This window comes from Buceros rhinoceros, unplaced genomic scaffold, assembly GCF_000710305.1.
Source record: "Buceros rhinoceros silvestris isolate BGI_N320 unplaced genomic scaffold, ASM71030v1 scaffold18045, whole genome shotgun sequence".
Lineage (NCBI taxonomy): Eukaryota > Metazoa > Chordata > Aves > Bucerotiformes > Bucerotidae > Buceros > Buceros rhinoceros.
Genome location: NW_010414760.1, coordinates 21,922 through 32,448, shown reverse-complemented (window position 1 = coordinate 32,448; position 10,527 = coordinate 21,922). Strand labels below are relative to the sequence as shown.

Sequence of the window (10,527 nt, the reverse complement as noted above, 5' to 3'; positions counted from 1 at the left end):
GGACCAGCTGGGAACCAGCGAGGCTCAGGCTGAAGGACGGGGTAGGAGCTGTACAAGCTGTACAAGTGGGCAGAGGGTGGAGGACGGAGAATGGAGGGCAGCTCCTGTGGGAGCAGCAGGGAGGAGGGTGCCAACTCCTCACACCAGCCCCAAGGCTGCATGCTGATACATTGCCCAGCTCTCCCAGGTTGCTGCTGCTTGTAGCTGTCTAAAAGCACAGCTGAAATCCATTTACCTTTTATGTCCCAACATCTAACAGTAGCCCCAGAGCCTTGTTCTTTCCTCCTCCCAAAGCCAAGTGAGATAGATCCCTGTTCATCTCAACAAGGTCTCATCTACTGTGAGCGTCCAGGTAGCTGGAGCTGTGCTGGGAAACCTGGAAAGGCAGGAGAGAGAGCATATAAAATCAGCATGTACACAGTCCCCAGAGGAAAGGTGAGCCTGCTGGGACTGGGTCAGAAACACGTTTCTCACCACAGGCACCAAAAAGTCTCTGTGATGGAGCGGGAGGAAGGCCGAGCCCTGCCGCGCCGCTGGCTGCAGGGGAAGGGGCTAGGGCAGGCGAGCCCGGCAGGACGGTGTGAGATGGCAGCTCTGTCACCTGCAAAGAGGAGCAGAGCAAAATGCAGGCGTGTGTGCCTGGAGGTGACAAACACCGTCCTTCCACGGGGCAGTAGTCCCATGCTGTCTCAGCCAGGATTGCAGCGTGCCCCTCTGAATGCCCCTCTCACCCAGTGGCTACGTTTTATGGCTTCAGCAGCCAGCCACGCACGCAGCGTCCGAACAGCCCGAACAGTCTGAACAGCTGCTCTTGCTGCGCTGCCACAGCAGTGGAGTTGGCTGGGGCTCTCAGCGGGCTTGTGCTCCTCACTGCCACCCCATGACTGCTCTCTGGGTCTCAGCCTCCCTGGCTGAAAGTCCCTGCTCTGCCACAGAAAGCAAAAGCTGCTTTATCTAAGTCCAGACCAGCTTCTTCACGTGCCCCAGAAGCCTCTTCAGAGAGGGGCAAAACCCAAACAAATGAGAATATGGCTGTGCTACTCTTCTGGCCTTAGCTAGGTCCCCTTACATGGATCAACATGACATTTCCAGATCAGTTTTGTCCACTTTGAACCCTCTCAATGTGCCCTGTCCTAATTTTGTTCCACCACAGCACAACCACCAGGCAGCAGCCCAGAGCTGTTGCGTTTTTGGGGATAGGAAGCCCAGTGACAGCCGGCACTGACAAAGTGGCAACCTCCCCTTCCCGATCCGCACCACCGCGAGCCTCCTTCTCTAAAGGAGGAGGAAATAAAGAGCCTTTGCACAGGAAATTTCTCATTTGCAGCTGGGTTGGGTACAGACCACGATTCGCTGGATTTACCCATGGGCACACGGCAGCTGTGCCTTTGGGCCCCAAGTGATCCTCAGCTCAATTTTATCCCTGAATTGTGCCCTACCAGTCAAATAAGGAAACACAGATAACGAGCCACTTGATAACGACTGACCAGCATGATAACCCATAAGCAGGGACGGAAAGGCATGGTTACTGCTAGCGGCGTTCCCCCTTCCTACAGCCCGAGGCGGGCGCTAAGGGCGGTATATTTTAATAACATCTTTGATGACCCGTCGGCAGATTGGGCAGCAGGCATTGAGCTGCTTCTTCAGCTTAAGACCGCAGGTGTTGCAGAGGCACATGTGTCCGCAGGTGTAGATCACCGTGTCCACCTCGCTGTCAAAGCAAACGGTGCATTCCCCGTTCCTGCTGCTTGATGGCTCCGGAGGGGGGAAGACAGGAGAGATGGGGGGACTCAGGGGAGAGCTGGGAGCAGTCACTGCAAAGGAGAAAGGAACAAAGTCATTTGGTACCAGGATGGTGCAGACCTGACAAAGTACAACACACACCCCCTCCAGATAATTTTTTAAGGCTCTTCCTTCCCTAGTCGTTGCCTGGTTTGTTACGTCAAACAGACCCCAGCGTATTCTAATTGGCAGCAGAGGCACAGCTCCGGGCAGAGCCTGCCATCCCTCTTCCTACGGCACAAAGCATGGGTCACCTGGGCTTCCTTTGCACACCCATTTTGTGGTGCGGGTGAGTGGAACCTCGCTCTCCCCAAAGGTGCTGTGCTCCATGAAGGGGGCTCTCGCATCTCACCGGTCATGCCAGGTGGCTGTGGCACAGCGCAATGGCAGCATGTGCTGGGGACAGTACCGGGCAGAGCACCCAGGGCTGTCTGCCTGAGATCCAAACACCAGCACGTGAGTGTTCACGTGGACATCCTTCCGGCTGTACAGCCTTGGCAGTGCAGAATGCAGCAGTCTGGGTGCAGTAAGACCCCCAGACACGATAATGCACCCACCGCTACCGCAGCACTGCTGCTGCAGCAAGGGCAGCCCTACAGGGACCTCCTTCATTGGACAGATTGACTGAGCAGGAAGCAACACGCAGCCCGTCTTCAGATAGTGAAAAGCTTCCCACCTCTTTGTGTTTTCACAGAATCATAGAATGGTTTGGGTTGGATGGGTCCTTAAAGATCATCTAATTCCAACCCCCTGCCATGGGCAGGGACACCTTCCACTAGAGCAGGTTGCTCAAAGCTTCATCCAGTCTGGCCTTTCTTCCAATTATTTCTGTTGGCCTCCCAGGAGCTGTAACACCTCCCCCCTGACCTTGCCCTGCTGTCTTGCATAGCCCAGATCTGTCTCAGATTCCTGCCACGGCGCAGCCGGGTGCCAAGGGTCAGGCTCTCCTTACCGAGCGATGACTCTGAAGCAGATGACGACCTGTTGACGCTGAAGGCCATGTCCGAGTCGCTGTCGTACTGCGAGCCACCAGGGGATCCTGAGGGAGAGACGGTCACTGGGCTGGACTGCACAGTGCCTGCAAACACAGGAGAGAGCTGAGCCACTGCCAGGCCAGCGGACGCCCAAACCCCAGCTAAATGTCCCTCAGCCCAGTGAGTCGCTCCTACTCCACGTGCACATGGTGCTTTAGGAGAAAGTCCAGCTGCTGAGTTCAGTGCTGCCCCTTAGCAACAATACAGGTGCATGATTTTGGACATGACCTCCATGGCCTGCAGCTCGCTATGTCATTGTACGATTTCTGATCAGTGCTTCAGTGAAGCAAGCACCAGGTTATCTGACAGCCATCATCTGGGGTGCAAACCCACTTGCCCTGCAGTCCCCACCCCCTTGCAGTCCTGATCTCTCCAGCAGCAGCAGCGGCCTCAAGCTATCACTGCCTCACTGCCAGGTCAGCAGCAGATAGGAAAGGGCATTGCTTTAAATGAGAAAAACCTGCTTTACAAAGTCATCAACATCTGCTTTTCTGACAGCATCCTAAACAAGAGGAAAGGAGAAACACTGTAATCTGTCATCATAGATCAAAAGTGACATCTGACACCTGAGCCGTGGCAGTGCTTGGGGAGCGATTACTGTCCATCAGCAACACACATGCTTAAACCAGAGCTGAGCTCATAAAAATCATCGTCCTTACCAAGGCAGGAGTTTAATCCCTGTTGTCTGGAACAGTGGGTTTATACTCGCCTTCTGCAAACCAGCTGTTCCCCTCACAGCCACCCCTGCCTCCATACCTGCTGCTTATTTTATCTCACAAGTCTCATGATTTTCTGGATACTTATACAGGCTGCATACATCTATGTGACAGCTACCACGACTTGCTCACTCTTGTTTGCAAACACAAGGTGAGATCAGGAGCTGCTTACTCACATCAGTGAGCACCTGCTAAAGAAAGAGCGCAAACCCGTAGCTCCCATTCTAGCCCAGGAAACGTCACCACCCATGTGCCTCCCACTATCATTTCTTTTGGCTGCACTTACCCAATATTTTGAGCTGGTTGATTACACCGTGGATTGTAAAAAACACCCAGAGAGATTGTGAGGTGTCCACGCACATTAGCATTCCTCGGCTGGCTCCATTCACCCCGTGGTGCACCTCTCCATTCGGCAAGACCATGAAACTGAGGATGTCACCGCTGTTGAGGACTGGGAACGCTCGGTAAACCACCCAGTACTCCTTGCGGTCCAAGAGAATGTCTGGATCTGCTGGGAGCTCATTTGTCCGTAAAGTACTCGGATCACAAGAAGTGATGCCAAATGAAAGGGCTCCGTAGTACGGCAACCCAAGATGTCCTACTTCCACAAAGAGGCTTTCACCAATGTGCAAAGGCCGGTCAGAAAACACCAAAGTCCTATTGCTTTCTTGCCAGTTGGTGCACGCAACCATGCGGTCCTGAGAAAAGGTGATGTCAGGTCCGCGGGTGGGGTGGAATCGCAGGTCTGTGTCCAGGAAGGCTGGGACCCCCTGGGCACGCTGCCGTCGGTTTGGGCAACAGGGGATGATGTGGTTGTCTGTCGCAAGTCCTGGAACCCGGCTTAGATTTAGGTTTGCAATTTTGGCCACCACTTGGTTATTCTCCAATTCGTTGTTATTGAAGTTGGCTGAATCATGGTTGCTCTGCGGAAGGCAAGTGCTGAGACGGGCAGTGCTGAGACGGGCAGTGGTCATGGTCTCTGCAAACATGCTATCTGTGAGATAAACCCAGTGATAATGGACATTAGAGTCAAGAAAAAATTGCCTACTTTTATGGTTACAATTGTTATTATTTCAGCCTACAGATTATCTGAATTCTGTTACTCTGAATCAAAAAACAATGGAAAAATTAGCCAGAGGTCAACCACTAATGAACAGCTACTGGTGGTTAGTCGCATGTGGAGCAAGCAGAGAAAATCTTGGCACTAGCTGAGGAGAAGCAAGTGTTACGAAGTTCCCATGTAATCTGGGAGCTCCTTACACTGGTGAACTGGCAAAAACTGTAAACCAGTGTGGTCCTACAACTTCCTCAGTAGAGGGGTCTAATAGCTTTGAGGTTGCTCTGGAAAAGAAGGAATTTTCTCAGTAATTTGTCCAAAGGTCTCGTGCAAGATGAATCCAAAACACAGGGATGGGCAAAGGAGCACAAGCATGAAGAGAGATTCTTGTCACAGTTCTTGTCCTTGCCTTACAGCTGTGAGGTGTCTAGGCATAGGTGTGTCTGAGAGAGGTCATTTTACAAGATCTCAAGCCTCATATCTCAGGGGTGTTCACACCACTACAGAGATTTTGAACTGAGAGCTTGTCACAAAAGCTACTTGTTGTAGGTGTTAAAAAGAGGATTTTTACAGCAGAGAGTTATTTTCCCCTTTCACAACAAAGGGAAAGTCAGGATGTTGACTCTTAATTAATTTCCCAGATTTTCACCTTGGCCATGCCATGCCAGACTGGAGAGAGGATTTAAAGGTGTGGGGAGGTTCAGGAGTGCCCATCCTTCTACCTCCAGCGCTGCCCAGGGAGGCTTGGACACTCCACTCCGAAGGTAAGGCATTAACCAGCTGAGCAAAGTTGAAGCACGTGGAAGTTGAGAGTGTGTGTGTGAATGAAGACGACACCTGGTCTTCTCAAAGATGCAGAGGGGACAAGCATCCCAGCACCAAGACTGCCTGCTCCTTGGAGGAGAGAATCACCAAAGAAGGGGAAAACACCCAAATCCATCCAGCAGCCACAGAGCAAAGGCTGCCTTTGCACAGAAGCCCATGCAGGAGAGGCCACCAGTGTAGGCTGATGACTGCACCAGCTGCTTCTAGCAAGCACAGGGTATCTGGCACAAAATGCTCCCGCAGAGGAGTAAGACACATCCAGGCTTCATGGTGCTGCAAGATGCATTTAGTGCATCTGTATTTGAGCTATATTTCAGAGCTTTCTCGAATTGCAGAATTTTGGGAAGATGAGAGAGAGACAACCATGTCTGCTATGGCACCACCACCTCTGCAGCTGAGTCCCCTGATGCCCCAGATGGCTGAGCATCACCCTGGTTCCTGGGGCAGTTTGTAAGGCTTGGTACTTTGATAAAAAAAAGATGAGAGTATAGGTGCCCTCAGGCTGCGTCTTTCACTCTGCACACTTAGATGCTGCAGGGAGGACTGGGGGTTGAAGGGCAGAAATAAGCTGCATTTTATTTTTCTAGCTATAATGCCATGAGGAAGAAGGACTGCTCTGGTGATGCAGCTGCACTGGCCAATACAGCAAATGCTCCTTCACCCCTGTGCTGAGCACCGGTGGCTGGAGTGCATCGCAACTGAGATTACAGGATAAGCTACTGGTAAGGTTTAACTACACATTTGAGGCTGGGAAGACAGGGCAAAGTGTTGCTTACATGTAGCTTTCTCGCCTGCAAAATAGTTGGTACCATTGGGAAGAATATGGGATGAAGCTGCCTGCCCAAAGGACTAACCATTTCACAGCCTACTGTTGGTGTCTGCTCGGTGCGAAGATGGAGGCACCACCCCCTTGAGCAGGTGCAGCTTGGTTTGGCTATTAAAACTAAATCAGCTCCTAGGAGCCTCCAGGAAAGAGCAACACTCTTGTACTTTAACATGATTCCCTGTGGTGGAGACCAGTTCAAAACACTCCACCTAGCACTGAATTCCTGTGAAATTTCAGTGCTATAAAAGTCACAGAAGGGAAGTCACTCCATGGCAATTGGCCTGGTTTGCTAATGGGAACAAATTCATCCCCTCTTGCAGCATCCTTGCTCCCCAAGGATGACACCTGTGAATCAGCCAGTACCATCCAAATACAGTGATCTGCTTAGGGGAGGGGAGCTGTGGCACGCGGTGACAAGGATCCTGAAGCACAGAGGGGGTTGCACTACATTTCATCATCACTCTTCAGCTGGCGGGCTGCATCCTGTGCTGCAGCTGGTGCTTTGCAGACACACAGTGATGCTCATGTGTAAGGGAAGGCTAAGTCAGATCATGACTGCAAACAGCTTTTCAAACAGCCTAGGTGGGGACTGAGGACAGGAGTTGAGAGAAGGGCTGGGAAAGGGTGCCAGGAAACTCTTGGGGAACGGGTAGTAGTTCTCCAGTGGACTGGCGGTAACTGGTAGCTAGGAAAGACAAGTGGTTAATTTGAGGTACAAAACCAACAGTAAATTATCTTTCTTAAGTGTCCTGTAGTAGTGATCAACCAGATAGATGATGAGTCTTTTCTACATGATCATGCATCCATGGAAAGAGCAACCAGAAGAGCAAGCCATGGGCCAAAACACACACTTACCTAATATCTGCACTTCATGGGTAATTCCATAGACGTCTATGAGTGCCCAGAGAGGACCGGAAACTTTAATACCACAGTGAAACAATATTGGCTCCTCATCATTAATACTGTAGAAGACTCTCCCGTGACGGTCAACCCAGAAGGCCAAGATATTGTCTCTCACAGCAAACCTCTCTGGCAAAGCTTTGGCCCAGTATCCAGGTCGGGTCACTAGGTCTGGGCAGGCGTACTTTGGTATCTCGTCAGAGCTCATCTGCGATGGGTCATGGATGGTGAAGCCAAAGCGTAGGGCCCCGCTCCAGCCGTGGTGTACAGCCACCAGCTTCAGCCTAACTTTCTCGTAGAGGTGGATGGGCCGGTTGGTGAAGGTGACGCCATTGCAGAAACTGTTCCTCCGTGTGGCCTTGCGGGAGTGAGTGTCCAGACGCACGTTCTTGCCTTTGGCTTGGGAATGGAAACGCGGCGGCTCCATGATAGCAAGGACCGAGCGTCTCTCATGGCTGCTGTTGGGCAAACTGTAGTAGGGGCGGCTGGAGACGGAGCGGGTCTGGTGGCTTGTGTCTGCAGAAAGAGAAACCAGCAGCTCCGTCAGAAGTGCTTGACCTGAGTCTTGTGTCAGCTCAGCCCTTGCAACTGCAATTGGCTTTCCACATGTGCTTTCATTACTCACTGGAAACCGCACTATTTAATCTTAAAATGTTGTACTTGGCCACCATCTGCTGTTTGTTGCACCAATTTGGCCCTCAGCATTACGCAAATATAAGGCAAATGTGGCTCTTGGAGCAAAGGTTAGGCAACTTCCCTTCTATGCCCTGCAAAGCTGGATGAAAATGAACATCCTTTTGTTCCCATCAGATGCATCCTATTGCACTCGAAAGACCTAACGCTTGTGACTGCAGCTCCAAGTTTCCTATTTGCAATGGTTGTGCTGTTCAATCAGCAGCTGGTGACCGCAGTCACGCCGTCTCTGAGAACACTGTTCACATCAGAGGTGCTCAAGATGAATGCGGATGTGGGATACTGGTTTTTGTTGGACATGCAGCCACTGCGTTCTCTGTTCCTTAATTTAGTAACACAAATAAACTGAAACACTTAGCAGCTGGAGTACTACCTCTGCATCAGCAGACTGTTCTTCTAAAACATTCAACTCAGCCCCTGGTTCAGACAGCAGATGCAACTGGCACCTTAAGGAACTTTTCATCCCACAAAGCCTTGCCCTTACACAGAACCTCCCACTTGAGCTCAAAGCACTTTATAAATGATGATTGTTTTCAGCTTCACAGTACCACAGATGGCACAGAAATCCTGCCATCCTCGTTTTACAGATGGGAGAAGGAGAATTTATGGGTGAGATCTTGCAGCATTTAAAGTCAATAGCAATTTCAAGACCAATTTCAAGAAAATCAGATTTGGGGCCTAAAGTGAAGTTCACACAAGCATGAAGCAGAAATGAAAAAAGCTCCACTTTCGATCCTAAAGCTTAGCTATAAGTTCCCTGTGGTGGAGACAATCTCTTTTGCATATCCCTGAACACATGGGTCTTGCTCCAGGCTTCAGGACCATGACCACCACGACCACCGTGTTACAGGCATTTCCCACCCACTCCACCTCTCCTCCTCTTTGCAGCTGGCTTTGTAGATTTTTAAAGGAGAAATGGAAGGCCTCCTGGGTGCTCAAAGTCAACTGCATCACATGCACACATTTATTTTGAAATATTTTGCCACGTTCGAACTTTAGAAGCTGCCTGCCTGGCCCTTCCTTCAAGCTGCTTCCTCCCTCCGTGCAATCCTTGGCTTCGCTTCGTGGTAAGGGGAGGATTTTGTGACACTTTCCTTCCTTGGAAAGAAACACCAGAAGATGCTGGGAGCTCAGCTGGGAAAGCTAGCAGCAGAGCTGCAGCTGTGACACCTTTTTTTGCAAGGAAAAGCAAGCAGGGAGAGCAGCGAGCGGCTGGGGCTTGCATTTGTGTCTGAACTCAGAGAGCTCTAAACAACCAAGAAAAGAGACAAGATCTGAACACAGGATCAGCCCATGAAATCAGGCATCTGCAACAGGAGACAAAGAGCTACGAAGGCAAAAAGATCCTGTTTGCATCAAGTCAAAAATGACAATCCCAAATTATGACAGGCGAACACAGCGGCTGAATAAAAGGTCTTTTGTATCCCTTAATTCACACTGTGCGTGCTCACCGCCGTGTAGCACAGGGTAATGGTTAATCCCGTTGTACTTTAATGTAAATAAATACATCCTTGCTCTTACACCAGTGGGGGCTTTGCCATTGCCATGCCAGGGCCATGAAGGCAGAGTCCTGGGGGAGATGGGGAGGAGAGAAGCCCCCCGGGTGTTAAATCTCCCTTGGGGCAGTACCCCTGCTTGGCACCTCGGGCCAGCCCTTCCCCCTCGGCTCTCCCAATGCAGGAGGGGCTTCCCTGGGTCTGCAGGGTCAGCCTTGGCCATGCTCGCAAGAAGTATAGGTATTTCTCTTGGGTATTCCTAGGAGAAATCTCATTTCTTGCCTCCTGAAGAACTAAAATGCAGAAGATGGCTGCTCACAGCACAGACCCACCCGCAGCTCATGTGGGTGCTGCTCCATGTGTCTGCCTGCAAATGTTCCCAACAAATGCTGCTGCTGCCGAGAGGAAATACGGTTTGGGGTTTCCTTAGCAGTGAGAGGCATGGTGGCATGAACGCAGTCAGCACGTAGTGCTGAGCGAGTGACCCTGAGCAGCGAGGGGTCCGTCCTCTCCTGGCCCCACTTTCCCACACCAGTTCCCCATTTTTCATCTGGATTCACAGAGCGTTTGTGCCTTTCAGCTGGGATGTGGGTTAAGCAAAGCCACGGTCGAACGCTGCAGGGACAGCCTCTGAGGGGCTCCAGCGGGACCCAGTGGGCTCAGTGCTGCTCTTTCACACCACACCCCGCCTTGCTGGGCAACAGCCTCCCTGCATAGAGAATCCCTCATTTTATAATCCGCTGAGCTGCATTTTTTCCTAAAATTGTTAAAAACAACTCCCCTGTGAGAGAGAGCTTTTGTTCTCTCTGTGTCACAAGAATCCCCTGCTTTCCACCCCCCGGTGCAGCACCAGATCGACCTGCTGGAGAAGAGACGCGTGAAGACTGAGCACGGCGAGACACGATGCTCTCTGGCACAGCCCCCGGACAGACACTTCTCACACCGCTTTTTGAAAGCGCAGAGGACCAAGGCCGGAGTGACAGTGACAGCAGCACAGCGGACGGAAGAGCAATGGCATGGGCACCCACTTCAAACACAGCTTTGGGTCCGCCCTGCCAGAGAGGAACTTGGGGCCAGGGTTTGGCTTTGTTTTGTTTTGTTTTTTGAAAACCAGGAAAGCATATTGTAGCTAAACAATAGGAAAGTCTCCAGAAGGAAATGAATGGATCACTTATTTATAACGCCATTCCCCCCTTGC

The 10,527-nt window shown here is 51.2% G+C and overlaps 1 protein-coding gene across 1 annotated transcript; it reads right to left on the bottom strand.

Annotated features, from left to right (window-relative positions):
• Nucleotides 1–1,569: 1,569 nt before the first annotated feature.
• On the bottom strand, nucleotides 1,570–7,656 carry NEURL1B (neuralized E3 ubiquitin protein ligase 1B; the record flags this gene model as incomplete). Its single annotated transcript, XM_010137206.1, has 4 exons — nucleotides 1,570–1,814; nucleotides 2,735–2,860; nucleotides 3,819–4,526; nucleotides 7,096–7,656. Coding segments are annotated over 4 exons (1,640 nt in total), but the record flags the coding sequence as incomplete, so codon positions are not given.
• Between the last annotated feature and the right edge of the window lie 2,871 nt (nucleotides 7,657–10,527).